This window comes from Salmo salar, chromosome 13, assembly GCF_965601325.2.
Source record: "Salmo salar chromosome 13, fSalSal1, whole genome shotgun sequence".
NCBI lineage: Eukaryota > Metazoa > Chordata > Actinopteri > Salmoniformes > Salmonidae > Salmo > Salmo salar.
In genome coordinates this window covers 105,803,922-105,823,983 of record NC_138303.1, presented here as the reverse complement: position 1 = coordinate 105,823,983, position 20,062 = coordinate 105,803,922, and the positions used below count along the sequence as shown (strand labels likewise).

The 20,062-nt window shown below is 45.4% G+C and overlaps 1 protein-coding gene across 1 annotated transcript in view; it reads left to right on the top strand.

The window, feature by feature from the left end:
* The window catches only part of ctif (CBP80/20-dependent translation initiation factor), a 183,435-nt gene extending 164,046 nt beyond the window's left edge, over positions 1-19,389 (top strand). The window contains 2 exon segments of the mRNA XM_082960552.1: positions 12,609-12,662; positions 14,256-19,389. Of these exon segments, the coding sequence (XP_082816678.1) occupies positions 12,609-12,662; positions 14,256-14,474 (273 nt within the window). The 3' untranslated portion in view covers positions 14,475-19,389.
* The last annotated feature ends 673 nt before the right edge of the window (positions 19,390-20,062 follow it).

The following is a 20,062-nucleotide window of genomic DNA, read 5'->3' as shown; positions in this document are numbered from 1 at the left end:
CTCTGCTCTGCTCCTGTCTACTCTACTCTGCTCTGCTCCTCCGCTCTGCTCTGCTCCTCTCTACTCTGCTCTGACCTGCTCCTCTCGTCTCTGCTCCATATGATATACAGTGCATTCGGAAAGTATTCAGGCCACTTGACTTTTTCCACATTTTGTTACGTTACAGCCTTATTCTAAAATGGATTAAATAAATAAAAAATCCTTATCAATCTACACACAATACCCCATAATGGCAAAGTGAAAACAGGTCTTTATATTTTTTGTAAACTGAAATACCTGTTTACATAAGTATTCAGACCCGTTGCTATGAGACTGGAACTTGAGCTCCTGTGCATTGTTTCCATTGATCATCCTTAACCTCTATGGGCTAGGTGGGACGCTAGCGTCCCCCCCGTGGTGCACTCCATCAACAGCAGGTGCATTTCAAGAGCGGCAAATTTGAATCCAAATAAATGTCAAAATTCAAATTTTTCAAACATACAACTATTTTACACCCTTTGAAAGATAAACATCTCCTTAATCTAACCACGTTTTACGATTTCAAAAAGGTTTTACGGCGAAAGCATAAATTTAGAGTATGTTAGGACAGTACATTTACAAGAGTTGTGTGTAATGTTTTGTCAATTCAAAGACAGGGTCACCAAAACCATAAAACCAGCTAAAATGATGCACTAACCTTTTACAATCTCCATCAGATGACACTCCTAGGACATTATGTTAGACAATGCATGCATTTTTAGTTCTATCAAGTTCATATTTATATCCAAAAACAGCGTTTTACTATGGCATTGATGTTGAGGAAATCGTTTCCCTCCAATAACCGGCAGTCAAGTCAGTACCACAAATTAAATAATTAAAATTAGAAAACATTGGTAAAATATTATATTGTCATTTAAAGAATTATAGATTTACATCTCTTGAACGCAATCAACTTGCCAGATTTAAAAATAACCTTACTGGGAAATCACACTTTGCAATAATCTGAGCACTGCGCCCAGAAAAATACGCGTTGCGATACAGACCAGCCGTCATGTTGGGGAGATCTAAAATCGAAAATACTATGTAAATAATCCATTACCTTTGATTCTCTTCATCAGATGTCACTTCCAGGTATCACAGGTCCATAACGAATGTAGTTTTGTTCAAAAAAGCTCATCATTTATGTCCAAAAATCTCCGTCTTGTTAGCACATGATCTAAGCCCGCCGGACTTCACTTCATGAACGAGGGGAAAAAATATATTTACGTTCGTTCAAACATGTCAAACGTTGTATAGCATAAATCATTAGGGCCTTTTTTAACCAGAACATGAATAATATTCAAGGTGGACGAATGCATTCTCTTTTATAACGTATTGGAACGAGGGTACCCAACATGAACTCGCGCGCCAGGTGTCTAATGGGCCATCATCGTTCCATGGCTCTTGTTCGGTCAGATCTCCCTCCAGAAGACTCAAAACACTTTGTAAAGGCTGGTGACATCTAGTGGAAGCAATAGGAAGTGCCAAAATATTCCTCAGCCCCTGTGTTTTTCAATGGCATAGGTTTAAAGGTAATACAACACATCAGGTATCCACTTCCTGTCAGAAAATGTCTCAGGGTTTTGCCTGCCAAATGAGTTCTGTTATACTCACAGACACCATTCAAACAGTTTTAGAAAATGTAGGGTGTTTTCTATCCATATATAATAAGTATATGCATATTCTAGTTACTGGGTAGGATTAGTAACCAGATTAAATCGGGTACATTTTTTTATCCAGCCGTGCAAATACTGCCCCCTAGCCCCAACAGGTTAAGATGTTTTCAGCTTGGAGTCCACCTGTGGTAAATTCAGTTGTTTGGACATGATTTGGAAAGGCACATAACTGTCTATAAGGTCCCACAGTTGACAGTGCATGTCAGAGCAAAAACCAGGCCATGACGTTGAAGGAATTTTCCATAGAGCTCCGAGAAAGGATGTGTCGAGGCACAGATCTGGGGAAGAGTACCAAAACATTTGTGCATTGAAGGTCCCCAAAAACACAGTGGCCTCCATCATTCTTAATGGAAGAGATTTGCAACCACCAAGACTCTTCCTAGAAGAAGGCTGTCTGGCCAAACTGTGCAATGGGAGGAGAAGGGCCAAGAATCCGATGGTCACACGGACAGCTCCAGAGTTCCCTTGTGGAGATGGGAGAACCTTCCGGAAGGACAACCATCTCTGCAGCACTCTACCAAGCAGGCCTTTATGGTAGAGTGGCCAGACGGAAGCCAGTCCCCTGTAAAAGGCACATCAAATCAAAGTTTATTTGTCACGTGCGCCGAATACAACAGGTGTGGACCTTACAGTGAAATGCTTACTTACAGGCTCTAACCAGTGCAATTTCAAAAATGTAAAACAAAGGTATTAGGTGAACAATAGGTAAGTAAAGAAATAAAAACAACAGTGAAAAATAACAGTAGCGAGGCTGTATACAGGCACCGGTTAGTCGGGCTGATTGAGGTAGTATGTACATGTAGATATGATAAACAGAAAGTAGCAGTAGCATAAAAGAGGGGTTGTGGGGGGGGCACACAATGCAAATAGTCCTGGTAGCCATTTGATTACCTGTTCAGGAGTCTTATGGCTTGGGGGTAAAAACTGTTGAGAAGCCTTTTGGTCCTAGACTTGGCACTCCGGTACTGCTTGCCATGCGGTAGTTGAGAGAACAGTCTATGACTGGGGTGGTTGGGGTCCTTGACAATTTTTAGGGCCTTCCTCTGACACCGCCTGGTGTAGAGGTCCTGGATGGCAGGCAGCTTAGCCCCAGTGATGTACTGGGCCATACGCACTACCCTCTGTAGTGCCTTGCGGTCAGAGGCCGAGCAGGTGCCGTACCAGGCAGTGATGCAACCAGTCAGGATGCTCTCGATGTTGCAGCTGTAGAACCTTTTGAGGATCTCAGGACCCATGCCAAATCCTTTTAGTTTCTTGAGGGGGAATAGGCTTTGCCGTGCCCTCTTCACGACTGTCTTGGTGTGTTTGGACCATTCTAGTTTGTTGGTGATGTGGACACCAAGGAACTTGAAGCTCTCAACCTGCTCCACTACAGCCCCGTCGATGAGAATGTGGGCGTGCTCGGTCCTCCTTTTCCTGTAGTCCACAATCATCTCCTTAGTCTTGGTTACGTTGAGGGATAGGGTGTTATTCTGGCACCACCCGGCCAGGTCTCTGACCTCCTCCCTATAGGCTGTCTCGTCGTTGTCGGTGATCAGGCCTACCGCTGTTGTGTCGTCTGCAAACTTAATGATGGTGTTGGAGTCGTGCCTGGCCATGCAGTCGTGGGTGAACAGGGAGTACAGGAGGGGACTGAGCACCTACCTCTGAGGGGCTCCTGTGTTGAGGATCAGCGTGGCAGATGTGTTGCTACCTACCCTCACCACCTGGGGGCGGCCCGTCAGGAAGTCCAGGATCCAGTTGCAGAGGGAGGTGTTTAGTCCCAGGATCCTTAGCTTAGTGATGAGCTTTGAGGGTACTCTGGTGTTGAACGCTGAGCTGTAGTCAATGAATAGCATTCTCACGTAGGAGTTCCTTTTGTCCAGGTGGGAAAGGGCTGTGTGGAGTGTAATAGAGATTGCATCATCTGTGGATCTGTTGGGGCGGTATGCAAATTGGAGTGGGTCTAGGGTTTCTGGGATAATGGTGTTGATGTGTGCCATTACCAGCCTTTCAAGCACTTCATGGCTACGGACGTGAGTGCTACGGGTCTGTAGTCATTTAGGCAGGTTGCCTTCGTGTTCTTGGGCACAGTGGTGGTGGTCTGCTTGAAACATGTTGGTATTACAGACTCAATCAGGGACATGTTGAAAATGTCAGTGAAGACACCTGCCAGTTCATCAGCACATGCCCGGAGCACACGGCCTTGTGAATGTTGACCTGTTTAAACATCTTACGTCAGCTACGGAGAGCGTGATCACACAGTCTTCCGGAACAGCTGATGCTCTCATGCATGCCTCAGTGTTGCTAGCCTCGAAGCGAGCATAGAAGTGATTTAGCTCGTCTGGTAGGCTCGTGTCACTGCACAGCTTGCGGCTGTGCTTCCCTTTGTAGTCTGTAATAGTTTGCAAGCCCTGCCACATAAGATGAACGTCGGAGCCGGTATAGTACGATTCAATCTTAGCCCTGTATTGACCCTTTGCCTGTTTGATGGTTCGTCGGAGGGCATAGCAGGATTTCTTATAAGCTTCCGGGTTAGAGTTCCGCGCAGCCTGCTTGGAGTTTGCCAAAAGGCACCTAAAGGACTCTGACCATGAGAAACAAGATGCTCTGTACTGTTGAAACCCAGACTGAACTCTTTGGCCTGAAGGTCACGTCTGGAGGAAACCTGGCACCATCCCTACGGTGAAGCATGGTGGTGGCAGCATCATGCTGTGAGGATGTTTTTCAGCGGCAGAGCCTGGGAGACTCGTCAGGATCGAGGGAAAGATGAACGGAGCAAAGTACAGAGAGATCCTTGATGAAAACCTGCGCCAGAGCGTTTAGGACCTCAGACTGTGGTGAAGGTTCACCTTCCAACAGGACAAAGTCACCCTAAGCATACAGCCAAGACAACGCAGGAGTGGCTTCGGGGACAAGTCTCTGAATGTCAATGAGTGGCCCAGAGCCCGGACTTGAAGCCGATCTAACATCTCTGGAGAGACCTGAAAATAGCAGTGCAGCGACTCTCCCCATCCAACCTGACAGAGCTTGAGAGGATCTGCAGAGAATAATTAGAGAAACTCCACATACAGGTGTGCCAAGCTAGTAGCGTCATACCCAAGAAGACTCGAGGCTGTAATCTCTTCCAAACATGCTTCAACAAAGTACTGAGTACTTTTATACATTTGCAAAAATGTCTAAAAACCCATTTTTGCTTTGTTCTTATAGGGTATTGTGTAGATTGAGGATTTTTTATTTCATTTTAGATTAAGGCTGTAACGTAACAACATTTGGAACAAGTCAAGGGTGCAGAATACTTTCTGAATGTACTGTAATAGTTTGTAGCTACGCAGCCAATAAAGACCTGCCAAGACAACCACGCGGTATATCGCGTATACTGTACCATATGCAGGGGTATTTGGAAATAGCCGCGGGATGGTTTTTCAATACAATTGAAATTATCTCTTAAGTTTTTCAATCATTTTAATATTTGTATTCATATTTTTTATTTTATTAAATACCTGCAGTCAACTTGTGCAATGTGTTAGGAGATAAAGCAGATTGTGTTCTTATTTCACCTGTCACATTATTTTACATGAAGCTTACTTAGTTCCCCAGCACAGTTGAGCCAGTCACGTGTTTGTTTGTAAATAACAGGAGAAAGTGGGAGCAGGTGTGTATTGACAGGGGTCGCATTTTATTATGGACGTTAAGTGTTTTTCTGCTTCAATAGACGTGCAACTATAGTTTTCCTTCACAGAAAATACATCAGTGCAACACATTTGACAACGCTTCATTTTCATCAGAATACAATAGAAGGTCTTTTTTGCAAAAACGACACATGTCCATAATATTTCTAATGTTTAGGCCTATCAATAAAAAAGAATGTAGCCAGCTACATTTCCTAATGTTTTGCTTAAAGATAATCTTGCATTTTACCAGAGAAAAATAGGCTGACTAGACCAAGAAAAGTACCGGAACTGCACATCAGTAGGAGCGCTGTCTGCTGACAGAATGCCCGATCGTGAATTCACATCAGTAGGAGCGCTGTCTGCTGACAGAATGCCCGGTCGTGAATTCACATCAGTAGGAGCGCTGTCTGCTGACAGAATGCCCGGTCGTGAATTCTCATCAGTAGGAGCGCTGTCTGCTGACAGAATGCCCGGTCGTGAATTCACATCAGTAGGAGCGCTGTCTGCTGACAGAATGCCCGGTCGTGAATTCTCATCAGTAGGAGCGCTGTCTGCTGACAGAATGCCCGGTCGTGAATTCACATCAGTAGGAGCGCTGTCTGCTGACAGAATGCCCGGTCGTGAATTCTCATCAGTAGGAGCGCTGTCTGCTGACAGAATGCCCGGTTGTGAATTCTCATCAGTAGGAGCGCTGTCTGCTGACAGAATGCCCGATCGTGAATTCTCATCCGTAGGAGCGCTGTCTGCTGACAGAATGCCCGGTCGTGAATTCTCATTCAAGTTTAGAAGTGCAACTGAAGCACAAAATCAAATCAAATGTTATTTGTCACATCCACATGGTTAGCAGATGCGAGTGTAGCGAAATGCTTGTGCTTCTACTTCCGACCATGCAGTAATATCTAACAAGTAATCTAACCTAACAATTTCACAACAACTACCTTATACACACAAGTGTAAAGGAATGAATAAGAATATGTACATAAAAATATATGAATGAGCGATGGCCAAACGGCATAGGCAAGATGCAGTAGATGGTATAGAGTACAGTATGTACATATGAGATGAGTAATGTAGGGTATGTAAACATTAAATAAAGTGTCATTGTTTAAAGTGGCTAGTGATACATTTATTACATCATTTCTTTCATTAATAAAGTGGCTAGAGTTGAGTCAGTATGTTGGCAGCAGCCACTCAATGTTAGTGATGGCTGTTTAACAGTCTGATGGCCTTGAGATAGAAGCTGTTTTTCAGTCTCTCGGCCCAGCTTTGATGCAGTTTGGAAATTTTACAAGCGAATGTGAATGAGAGATGTTGTGCAAATGAACAAAGTGAATCTAATGCTGAGCAGAAATTACAATATGAAGCATTTTAGATCTGTGTTTACAAAACGCAGCAAGATATTTCTTATGCATTGTGTCTATTTGTTGTTGTTGGTGTGTAAAATGCAGAATTCTGAATGAAATTAAACTTGCTGTAACTAAGTGGCTGATTGAGTAAGGTGGCGGTAGTCGTCTACAGTGTTGAAGGCAAAGCCCTTTTGGATTAGTTTTTTTGTATAACTGCCGCTGCCATCTTGATTTCCTTTTTTTTCTCCTCTTTGTTCTCAGCCCTTCTGCCCCCCCCCTTCTCCTAGCGACTAGACACAGCATGTAGACATGCTGCTGGAGAGCCAGAACTACATGCGTCAAAACTTTGTTCATTTGCACATTTCACATTCGCTTGTAAAATTTCCAAACTCACCAAATATGCCATTCGGTAGCTACTGCCCAACCATAGTTTGGACCTGACTGGATTTAAAACCCTGTTCTGTTTGGACTGAGCTGAGCTGTTAGTGAGCCAAGCTTTCACATCTCGCTCTTTCTCTCTCAATTCAATTGAAAGGGCTTTATTTGCATGGGACACATATGTCTACATTGCCAAAGCAAGTGACTAGATAATAAACAAAAGTGAAATAAACTAACTGCTAACGTTAGCTATCAAGCTAATGAAGTTAGTCAGAGATGAGTTTTCCAATTGCGCTGGAGAAGTAAATGAACGGTTCCAGCGCTGTAGAAGCTGTATCTACTACGCTTTGTTTCAGAACAAACTGGATCACTGAGTTCCAGCGCTGTAGGAGCTGTATCTACTACGCTTTGTTTCAGAACAAACTGGATCACTGAGTTCCAGCGCTGTAGAAGCTGTATCTACTACGCTTTGTTTCAGAACAAACTGGATCACTGAGTTCCAGCGCTGTAGAAACTGTATCTACTACGCTTTGTTTCAGGACAAACTGGATCACTGAGTTCCAGCTCTGTAGAAGCTGTATCTACTACGCTTTGTTTCAGAACAAACTGGATCACTGAGTTCCAGCGCTGTAGGAGCTGTATCCTACGCTTTGTTTCAGAACAAACTGGATCACTGAGTTCCAGCGCTGTATCTACTACGCTTTGTTTCAGGACAAACTGGATCACTGAGTTCCAGCGCTGTAGGAGCTGTATCTACTACGCTTTGTTTCAGAACAAACTGGATCACTGAGTTCCAGCGCTGTATCTACTACGCTTTGTTTCAGGACAAACTGGATCACTGAGTTCCAGCGCTCTATCTACTACGCTTTGTTTCAGGACAAACTGGATCACTGAGTTCCAGCGCTGTAGAAGCTGTATCCTACGCTTTGTTTCAGAACAAACTGGATCACTGAGTTCCAGCGCTGTATCTACTACGCTTTGTTTCAGGACAAACTGGATCACTGAGTTCCAGCGCTGTAGGAGCTGTATCTACTACGCTTTGTTTCAGGACAAACTGGATCACTGAGTTCCAGCGCTGTAGGAGCTGTATCTACTACGCTTTGTTTCAGGACAAACTGGATCACTGAGTTCCAGCGCTGTAGGAGCTGTATCTACTACGCTTTGTTTCAGGACAAACTGGATCACTGAGTTCCAGCGCTGTAGGAGCTGTATCTACTACGCTTTGTTTCAGAACAAACTGGATCACTGAGTTCCAGCGCTGTAGGAGCTGTATCTACTACGCTTTGTTTCAAGACAAACTGGATCACTGAGTTCCAGCGCTGTAGAAGCTGTATCTTCTACGCTTTGTTTCAGAACAAACTGGATCACTTAGTTCCAGCGCTCTATCTACTACGCTTTGTTTCAGGACAAACTGGATCACTGAGTTCCAGCGCTGTAGGAGCTGTATCTACTACGCTTTGTTTCAGAACAAACTGGATCACTGAGTTCCAGCGCTGTAGGAGCTGTATCTACTACGCTTTGTTTCAGGACAAACTGGATCACTGAGTTCCAGCGCTGTAGGAGCTGTATCTACTACGCTTTGTTTCAAGACAAACTGGATCACTGAGTTCCAGCGCTGTAGAAGCTGTATCTTCTACGCTTTGTTTCAGAACAAACTGGATCACTGAGTTCCAGCGCTGTATCTACTACGCTTTGATTCAGGACAAACTGGATCACTGAGTACCAGTTTGGCAATTGTTTGCTTGCCGAGGATTATAGGCTTGATGTGGCTTCCTTGATCACACAGGTCGCCAGCCTACGTAAGAAACTGAGGAAATGTTTACCTTTTCTATGCCTGGATGGCGTTCACACCGACTTGCCGGTGTTGCCCAGAGTTTGTTCGCCAGGGGAGCCATCTCCTGCCTTTCCTCCTCCATCTGATAGCAGAGTCGAAGGAGCACAGCAAGAGGAGCATGACAATCAATGATGGTTGCATGTCACGAACCGTGGAGGCCAGCACCATCCTGTGAAGCGTGGGAGTGGGTGGATTTCTAAGTCATTCTCGCCAGCCATGATTTTGTGCTTCTCCATGGTAAGGAATGTGACAGTGTTTTTGCACCAGGAACTGTCCTACCCCGGAGCTCGAGTAAATGACATTACTAAGCTGCTCCCGAATACACTACTCCAGGACATGGACATCAATTCTATTGTAGTCCATGTGGGTTTTAATGACATTATGAAGGGCAGCTCTGAACAGTTGAAACTGGATTTCAAAAAGCTGATTGACTCTCTGCTAGACACTAATAAAAGACCAATCATATCTGGCCCTGTGTCCTCTCTGAATCGCAGCATTGAACGCTTTTGCAGGATTCTTTCTCTTCACAACTGGCTACGTGATTATTGCAGCTCAATGTGTGTAACTTTTGTTGACAATTTCGATACATTTTTTAAACAAAACCCGTTTTATAAGGAGGATGGGATCCACCCAAATCATTTGGGTTCCTGGATCCTTTCACAGCATTATAAGGCTGCGTTGAGAAAATGACTTATCAATGACCCAAGCCCAGCTCAGCTAATCCCTACCATTGTGACGCTGAGTCATCATAATTCTTTAGCAAATGTACATTATACCAGGGGCGTTGGTAGACACAATGTAAGTAACCTAATGTATGTCCCTGTAACTGCCCTGTATGCCTCTGCTGATCCTACAGCTATTGTATGCAGCAATCATGTGTCTATGAACCAGATTTATGTTGTTAGCACTGAGGCGGTGTGCCCTAGTAGGAAGTCTGTGTGCAGCTCACCCTGCACAAACTAACATAAATAACATGAGCATATCTACTTCTGCTAAGCTTCCCAGTAAAGCAATGAAAACAAGCAAGCATCCCAGAAAAGTGATCAAAATAGCCCACGTTAACATATGTAGCTTAAGAAACAAGCTTCATGAAATGTGTAACTTGCTAGTAACAGATCACATTCATATCCTGACTATCTCTGAAACTCAATTAGACAATACCTTTGATACAGTGGTAGCAATACAAGGTTATAACATTTACAGAAAATAAATGCCAGTGGTGGTGTTGCTGTTTATATTCAGAATCACATTCCGGTAAAGATTAGAGAGGATCTCATGTTAAACACTGTTGAAGTAATCTGGCTACAGGTTAATCTGCTTCACTTAAAGCCCATTCTGGTGGGAAGCTGCAATAGACCACCAAGTGCTACCAGTCAGTATCTTGATAATGTGTGAAATGCTTGATAATGTATGTGATATCAACAGAGGTATATTTTCTGGGTGATTTAAATATTGACTGGTTTTCATCAAGCTGCCCACTCAAGAAAAAGCTTCAAACTGTAACCAGTGTCTGCAACCTGGTTCAGGTTATCAGTCAGCCGACCAGGATATTTACAAACAGCACAGGAATTAAATAATGTATTGATCACATCTTTACTAATGCTGCAGAAATGTGTTTTAAAGCAGTATCCAGATCCATCAGATGTAGTGATCACAGTATAGTAGCCATATCTAGGAAAACCAAAGTTCCAAAGGCTGGGCCTAATATAGTGTATTAGTCATACAATAAGTTTTGTAGTGATTCCTATGGTGTTGATGTAAAGAATATCTGTTGGTCCGCGGTGTGTAATGACGAGCAACCAGATGCTGCACTTAGCACATTTATGAAATTGCTTATTCCAGTTACTAATAAGCATGCACCATTTAAGAAAATGACTGTAAAAACGGTTAAATCCCTGTGGATTGATGAGGAATTGAAAAATGCTACGGTTGAGAGGGATGAGTCAAAAGGAATGGTAACTCTGGCTGCACAACCGATTGGCAAACATACTGCAAACTGAGAAATCATGTGACTAAATTGAATAAAAAGAAGAAACTACCCTATGAAACATAGATAAATGACATAAAGAATGATAGTAAAAAGCTTTGGAGCACCTTCAATTACATTTTTGGGGAAAAAAGGCAAACTCAGCTCCATCATTCATTGAATCAGATGGCTCATACATTACAAAACCAACTGATATTGCCAACTACTTAGCAAACTTAGGCATGACATGCCAGCAACAAATGCTGACACTACACATCCAAGTATATCTGACCAAATTATGAAATACAAGAATTGTACTTTTGAATTCCGTAAAGTGAGTGTGGAAGAGGTGAACAAATTATTGTTGTATATCAACAATGACAAGCCACCGGGGTCTGACAACTTGGATGGAAAATTACTGAGGATAATTGTGGACGATATTGCCACTCCTATTTGCCATATCTTAAATTTATGCCTTCTAGAAAGTGTGTGCCCCAGGATTGGAGAGACGCAAAAGTCATTCTGCTACCTAAGAATAGTAAAGCCCCCATTACTGGCTCAAATAGCTGACGAATCAGCCAGTTACCAATCCTTAGTAAACTTTTGGAAAAAATTGTGTTTGACCATGATATTTTACAGTAAACAAATTAACAACAGACTTTCAGCACGCTTATAGGGAAGGACATTCGACAAGCACAGCACTTACAGAAATTACTGATTGGCTGAGAGAAATTGATCATACAAATATTGTGGGGGCTGTTTTGTTAGACTTCAGTGCAGCTTTTGACATTATCGATCATAGTCTGCTGCTGGAAAAACGTATGTGTTATGGCTTTACACCCCCTGCTATAATGTGGATAAGAGTTACCTGTCTAACAGAACACATAAGGTGTTTTTTAATGGAAACCTCTCAAACATAATCCAGGTAGAATCAGGAAATCCCCAGGGCAGCTGTGTAGGCCCATTACTTTTTTCAATCTTTACTAACGACATGTCTCTGGCTTTGAGTGGACACCAATAAGAAGAAGAGACTTGCTTGGGCCAAGAAACACGAGCGATGGGTCCAAATGTGAGATTTTTGATTCCAACCGCCATGTCTTTGTGAGACGCAGATATGAGAACTCCTTCAAAACTGTTGGAAAAGCATTCCAGGTGAAGCTGGTTGAGAGAATGCCAAGAGTGCGCAAAGCTGTCATCAAGGCAAAGGGTGGCTACTTTGAAGAATCTGAAATATAAAATATATTTTGATTTGTTTAACACTTTTTTGTTTACTACATGATCCCATACGTGTTATTTCATAGTTTTGATGTCTTCACTATAATTCTACAATGTATAAATTAGTCAAAATAAAGAAAGACCCTTAAATGAGTAAGTGTGTCCAAACTTTTGACTGGTACTGTATGTCTCTAATATGGTGATACAATTGGCAGGATGTTAGGAAGTGCAGCTCAGTTTCCACCTCATTTTGTGGGCAGTGTGCACATAGCCTGTCTTATCTTGAGAGCCAGGTCTCTCTCTCTCTGTCTGTGTCTCTCTTTGTTTTTCCTCTCATTGTCATTCAACCTCACAAACAGAAAGACGGCACTCGTCATACATACAGTACAGTACCCATCTCTGCTGCGGGTGTATATTTTGTAACTTCTGCCACTCTGCATGACTGCTTTATTCTGAGCTGTAGACATAAAGAATAAACAGTTACTGTATCATTATAGAGACATCTCATCATGTCTGTTTCAGCTGCTGCAGTCTCCCGAGGTTAAGGAGGATGCAGTCCTCTGCTGTTCTATGGAGGTATGTACTCTTCATATTCTATCTATTCTGTCCTGTACGTCAACACACTCCCATCTTCACTGAAGCCTCTTACAGTACACATTGGTCCTTTGTATATTAATGGACAGAGAGGCAGTAGAACAGAGTGCATGCAGTATACACTGTATGTTATTCAGCCCAAGCCAGTTGTAGTCAGTCTGTTGTCTGTCTGGATGTAGAGAAGGAATCTTTCTGTCTCAGCATGAATTATAGAGTGACACTGAGGTAGTGTAGAGGCTAAGAACAGAGTCTGAAACTAGTTTGCAGACTAGAGCCTGGAGCTGGGTTGGAGATCAGAGGAGGGCTGGGGAGGAGAGGAGAAGAGGGCTGGGGAGGAGAGGAGAAGAGGGCTGGGGAGGTGATCAGAGGAGGGCTGGGGAGGTGATCAGAGGAGGGCTGGGGAGGAGCTCTGTTCAAGGCAGAGAAAGAGAGAGCACAAGGGCAGGGCAGGGAAGGTGACCTGTCAGGCCAGCTCTAGGAAGTCTGCCATAGCTGTAGTGGAGCTAATCACTAATTGTTTGAATTCCTCCAGAATTTTCACATTGTTTTGTATGGGAATTTGAGAATATCAGATGGACTGGACAGACAGGCCGAGGTTCCTATAATGGGACTCCATCCTTCCGTGACAGACGTAGGTTAAAGAGCGTGCCCCTAACCTTCCACAACTCAGACACCCCCACTCTGAAGCTAGCCAACCAGCCCCGTCCCTTAGACACCCCCACTCTGCAGCTAGCCAACCAGCCCCGTCCCTTAGACACCCCCACTCTGAAGCTAGCCAACCAGCCCCGTCCCTTAGACACCCCCACTCTGCAGCTAGCCAACCAGCCCCGTCCCTTAGACACCCCCACTCTGAAGCTAGCCAACCAGCCCCGTCCCTTAGACACCCCCACTCTGAAGCTAGCCAACCAGCCCCGTCTCTGACAGACACCCCCACTCTGAAGCTAGCCAACCAGTCTCTGACAGACACCCCCACTCTGAAGCTAGCCAACCTGTCTCTGACAGACACCCTCACTCTGAAGCTAGTCAACCAGCCCCGTCCCTTAGACACCCCCACTCTGAAGCTAGCCAACCAGCCCCGTCCCTTAGACACCCCCACTCTGAAGCTAGCCAACCAGCCCCGTCCCTTAGACACCCCCACTCTGAAGCTAGCCAACCAGCCCCGTCTCTGACAGACACCCCCACTCTGCAGCTAGCCAACCAGTCTCTCAGACAGACACCCCCACTCTGAAGCTAGCCAACCCGTCTCTCAGACAGACACCCCCACTCTGAAGCTAGCTAACCCGTCTCTGACTAGCCTTCTTAATATTCAGACAGCTAGATGTAACCCGACTCACCTCTCTCCTCCTCCTAACCCCCTCCCTCCTACCCTCCTCCTCTCCCTCCCGCTCCTCCTCTTCCCTCCTACTCTCCTCTCCTCTTCCTTCCTCTTGTCCTCTCCTCCCTCCTCCTAACCTCCCTCCCCTCTTCCTCCCTCTTCTCATCCTCCCTCCCTCCTCCTAACCACCGTCCTCCCTTCTCTTCATCCTCCTCCCTCTCCTCTTCTCCCCTTCTCTCTGTCCTCCTCCTCTCCTCCAGCTGCAGTCCACAGGTCATCTCTTGGAGGAGCAGCTTCCAGAGATGATGACTGAGCTCCTTGCCACAGCCAGGGACAAGATGCTGTGTCCGGCTGAGTCCCAGCTGACCCGCTCCCTCCTCATGGAGGTCATTGAGCTCCGTGCCCACCACTGGAGCCCTCTGGAGGCCCTCACCACACAGTACTACAACAGGACCATTCAGAAGCTCACCACCGCCTAGCCACCCAGGACCCAGGCCTGGACCTAGGCTCACAGGTCTTCAGGTCTCTCTTGAAAAAGACATTTTATCTCAATAAGACTACCTGGTTAAATCAAATAAAAAGGTCCACTTGTCTGACATAGGGAGGCCTTAACTGGGTTGATAGCTAGGATGCATGGGACCGTACCAGGCGGCAGTACAGAATTTATCTGGGGCCGAAAGGGTTTAGGTTACGGTTTGGGGATGAGACAAGTGACAAGACAGAAACATGTGAAACCATGCATAAACAAGACAAACACTACACACACAACTAAAAAGACTGGCCACTGGCCATGCTGCCTGCTCCAACGAGACGGGAGGAGGACAAAGAGTGATTGTGAGGCACGTAGAGGAGAGGGGTGTGTGGGGGTACAGGGTCGGGTAACAGCCGTCTCTGGGGAACAGAGGGTCTCCTCAGAGGTTAAAAAGAGAAGGTGGTGTCCAGAGGGACATTTCATTCTCTATCTCTTTTGTGCTTGTTTGCCAACTACCCGCCCTCCTATCTGTTTCCTCTGTCTCTCCTCCTCCTCTCAGCTCTAGACCCCTTCCACCCCGGGGTCTATGTGACTGGCTGGGGGAGCATGCCTCCCTCTAGTTTGTCCCCTCACCAGGCCTCGCTCTCTGCCCAGGCCTCGCTCTCTGCCCAGGCCTCGCTCTCTGCCCAGGCCTCGCTCTCTGCCCAGGCCTCCCTCTCTGCCCAGGCCTCGCTCTCTGCCCAGGCCTCGCTCTCTGCCCAGGCCTCCCTCTCTGCCCAGGCCTCGCTCTCTGCCCAGGCCTCCCTCCCCCCAGGCGACCCTCCCTGCCTCCCTCCCCCCAGGCCTGCCTCCCTGCCTCCCTCCCCCCAGGCGACCCTCCCTGCCTCCCTCCTCCCCAGGCCTGCCTCCCTGCCTCCCTCCCCCCAGGCGACCCTCCCTGCCTCCCTCCTCCCCAGGCCTGCCTCCCTGCCTCCCTCCCCCCAGGCGACCCTCCCTGCCTCCCTCCTCCCCAGGCCTGCCTCCCTGCCTCCCTCCCCCCAGGCGACCCTCCCTGCCTCCCTCCTCCCCAGGCCTGCCTCCCTGCCTCCCTCCCCCCAGGCGACCCTCCCTGCCTCCCTCCCCCCAGGCCTGCCTGCCTGCCTCCCTCCCCCCCGGCGACCCTCCAACCCCCCCAGGCAACATGGACAGGCCTGCTTTAGTCCCCTGCCAGATGCCCTTTGTATGTCTGATACACTGGGACACTGGGCCTGGCCTGCTGACCTGTTTTGGCTGGCTGGCTTGCTGGCAGATGGCTAACATTACTGGAAGAAGACTCAAATGGGCTGGCTGCAAGACAGACACAGGCCAACCCATCCTCCAACCCAGGCTAACCCAGCCAGGCCCCTGACAGAGAGGGCCCACTGGGTCTGTCATGGGGGAGACTTGAGGACTTGGGGGCAACTGCTTTGTTGAGGCTTTTTTGTCCTTTTGGGAGGGGTTTAATTTCCTCTGTCCATGCTTTTGTTACCTTCTGTATAAATATTATTATATTATCGTTATCATTATTATTCTATTATTTCTTTTAAATCAGGTTTAAATATGTATGATTATGGAATATTTTAGGGCTGACCTGTTGCACAGGTTTGATTTGTTTTAAATGGTTTTAAGGCGATTATTTGCTTTAAAAGTAAAAAATATCAAATAACAAATACATTTTAACAGTGGTAATGGGTACTAGTATTACAGGATCCTCAATAGGTTTGAGGAGCTGGTTGACTAGACTAAGAGGGAAGGTTTGAGGTGTTGGTTGACTAGACTAAGAGGGAAGGTTTGAGGAGGTGGTTGACTAGACTAAGAGGGAAGGTTTGAGGAGCTGGTTGACTAGACTAAGAGGGAAGGTTTGAGGAGCTGGTTGACTAGACTAAGAGGGAAGGTTTGAGGAGCTGGTTGACTAGACTAAGAGGGAAGGTTTGAGGTGGTGGTTGACTAGACTAAGAGGGAAGGTTTGAGGTGTTGGTTGACTAGACTAAGAGGGAAGGTTTGAGGAGCTGGTTGACTAGACTAAGAGGGAAGGTTTGAGGAGCTGGTTGACTAGACTAAGAGGGAAGGTTTGAGGAGCTGGTTGACTAGACTAAGAGGGAAGGTTTGAGGAGCTGGTTGACTAGACTAAGAGGGAAGTAGTGAGGTGTTGGTTGACTAGACTAAGAGGGAAGGTTTGAGGAGCTGGTTGACTAGACTAAGAGGGAAGTAGTGAGGTGTTGGTTGACTAGACTAAGAGGGAAGGTTTGAGGAGCTGGTTGACTAGACTAAGAGGGAAGGTTTGAGGAGCTGGTTGACTAGACTAAGAGGGAAGGTTTGAGGTGTTGGTTGACTAGACTAAGAGGGAAGGTTTGAGGTGTTGGTTGACTAGACTAAGAGGGAAGGTTTGAGGAGCTGGTTGACTAGACTAAGAGGGAAGGTTTGAGGAGCTGGTTGACTAGACTAAGAGGGAAGGTTTGAGGAGCTGGTTGACTAGACTAAGAGGGAAGGTTTGAGGAGCTGGTTGACTAGACTAAGAGGGAAGGTTTGAGGAGCTGGTTGACTAGACTAAGAGGGAAGGTTTGAGGTGTTGGTTGACTAGACTAAGAGGGAAGGTTTGAGGAGGTGGTTGACTAGACTAAGAGGGAAGGTTTGAGGAGCTGGTTGACTAGACTAAGAGGGAAGGTTTGAGGTGCTGGTTGACTAGACTAAGAGGGAAGGTTTGAGGTGTTGGTTGACTAGACTAAGAGGGAAGGTTTGAGGAGCTGGTTGACTAGACTAAGAGGGAAGGTTTGAGGAGCTGGTTGACTAGACTAAGAGGGAAGGTTTGAGGTGTTGGTTGACTAGACTAAGAGGGAAGGTTTGAGGAGCTGGTTGACTAGACTAAGAGGGAAGGTTTGAGGAGCTGGTTGACTAGACTAAGAGGGAAGGTTTGAGGAGCTGGTTGACTAGACTAAGAGGGAAGGTTTGAGGTGTTGGTTGACTAGACTAAGAGGGAAGGTTTGAGGTGTTGGTTGACTAGACTAAGAGGGAAGGTTTGAGGAGCTGGTTGACTAGACTAAGAGGGAAGGTTTGAGGAGCTGGTTGACTAGACTAAGAGGGAAGGTTTGAGGTGTTGGTTGACTAGACTAAGAGGGAAGGTTTGAGGAGCTGGTTGACTAGACTAAGAGGGAAGGTTTGAGGAGCTGGTTGACTAGACTAAGAGGGAAGGTTTGAGGAGCTGGTTGACTAGACTAAGAGGGAAGGTTTGAGGTGTTGGTTGACTAGACTAAGAGGGAAGGTTTGAGGTGTTGGTTGACTAGACTAAGAGGGAAGGTTTGAGGTGTTGGTTGACTAGACTAAGAGGGAAGGTTTGGCTAGAAAGAAGAATCATAGATGTGATTGGTTTGAAGTCAGTCAGACTAGTGGCCTTGTCAACTATAATACATTTATGAAGTTGCGTCCTGTTTTAAATATGAAGGCTGGGAGGTAGAGTGCTTTCTGAGACAGAGTGACCGAATTTGAGTTTATTATTTCTTCCAAAATGAAATGTAGCTCCTTTAAGAGGAGGAAGAAACAAGCATGATAAAATCCTTCTTCAAATGGTCTCCTGTTCAAGCAGCCATTTTGCAAGTCTTTATATCTGTATAATGATGAAATCTTTTAATCTGTGTTATTTTACAGATCATTTTTATGATATAATGTAGGTAGCTAGTATGTGATTCGCATTATTCTGGCTTCTGCAAATGTGTTTACCACGATATTGACGTATACCAACCCACTCATCATTCTATCATTTGATGGGCTGTATGTAATCCACTGTACAGTAATTACCAGTATTTAAGAAAACAGAGCGAGTGCTCAGGGGGCATGGTGCAAACAGTGACTATGGCTACATCCTAATTAAATATAATTCCTCCCAAAGTGTGCACTTGTTCACTTCCCTTTACTGATTTGAAGGAAGTGACTGGTATAAGAACTATGTTCTAGCCTGTACATCCACCAATCCAATGCTTTTAGATTGCGGGAGGTAGTGAACGAGTGTACACTTCAGGAGAAATGAGATATTTTTGGGACGCACCCATGATGATTAGCTATAGGGTTGTATAGGGTTGTGTGGATAGGAAGGTGGCCTTTCTATGTCTTCTTACTATGGCTTCAGGTCATGTTGAATGAACTGCTCTGTCTGGGACAGTCTGTCAGTCCTATAACTACTAGTGTTACTTGCTCCTGATTTCCCATTGAATTGAATCTCTCTGGGAAGTTTAGTGTTATTTTTGTTTCTGTCTTGCATCAAGAATCCAAATCTTTAAGGGAGTCACACACCCAAGTCAATAGGAGGGTCTTGAATTGAAACATATATAATGAGTTGGGAGATCTATACAAACCCACCCGTCTAAGTGTGCGCATGCCTATGAGCTGATTTTATTTATTTTATTTGAGGTTTTTATTTAAAATGTTCATTTAGTTTTTATTTGATCAATGGATTTTGATTTTCAGTGACTGAATCCGTTGTGATACCGATGATCTCTTGCCTGGTAAGTGTGGTATTACTGTGATATTTTAGATTGAAAGCAATGCTGTAGTGCTATTGGCCGATTCCGGTTCCATATGCAATGGAGTGACTCATTGAAACACAACGGTGTCCTTCCTCATCTGTGACACTGGGCCTCCCGGCGCCCTCTGACACTTGACCTTTAGGTCACGTGACGTACCCGACTATTGAATGCAACGCACCTCCATTTGCATGTCATTGACATTGGAATGAGGGAGACGGAATGAGATGGGAGGGTGTTGGCATGGTTACTCCAGCGTGCTAGTCTACCAGCCAGAGGGGGCACAGATGATGAGCTGTAGAATTTGTGGTTGGTCATCAATTCGTTTTTTTTATTTTTTATTAAGCAATTGAAAAAAATAAACTGACTGAAAAGAGAAGTGGAACAAAATGTGTGTGTACTGTTGTTTTTCCCTGCCTACGTCTGTCTGTTCATATTCAGCGGCTGTATTGATGTCTGGACATTTTCCCATATCCTGAGGACATCTCCCCCTTCTCTCCATCAGCTCCTTCAGCCACCAAAACCTCTCTGTTTTAGAGGAAATCATCTTGTATGTCTTATGTGTTGGCCTTGTCTCAAACAGAATGCATGTAATACAGTTGAAGTGGGAAGTTTACATACACTTATGTTGGAGTCATTAAAACTCGTTTTTCAACCACTCCACAAATGTCTTGTTAACAAACTCTAGTTTTGGCCGGTCGATTAGGACATCTACTTTGTGCATGACACAAGTAATTTTTCCAACAATTGTTTACAGACAGATTATTTCACTTATAATTCACTGTATCACAATTCCAGTGGGTCAGAAGTTGACATTCACTAAGTTGACTGTGCCTTTAAACAACTTGGAAAATTCCAGAAAATGATGTCATGGCTTTAGAAGCTTCTGATAGGCTAATTGACATCATTTGAGTCAGTTGGAAGGGTACCTGTTGCATGACTGGAGGTCCTTGGCCTAGTTTGTTGGTTTTGTTAGGCCCTGACCCAAACCTGGGCCCACCCCCGGAACACAGGCAGGACGTCCTTCAGCGTCCGTCCACATCAATCACAGTCTAGGGGTGGG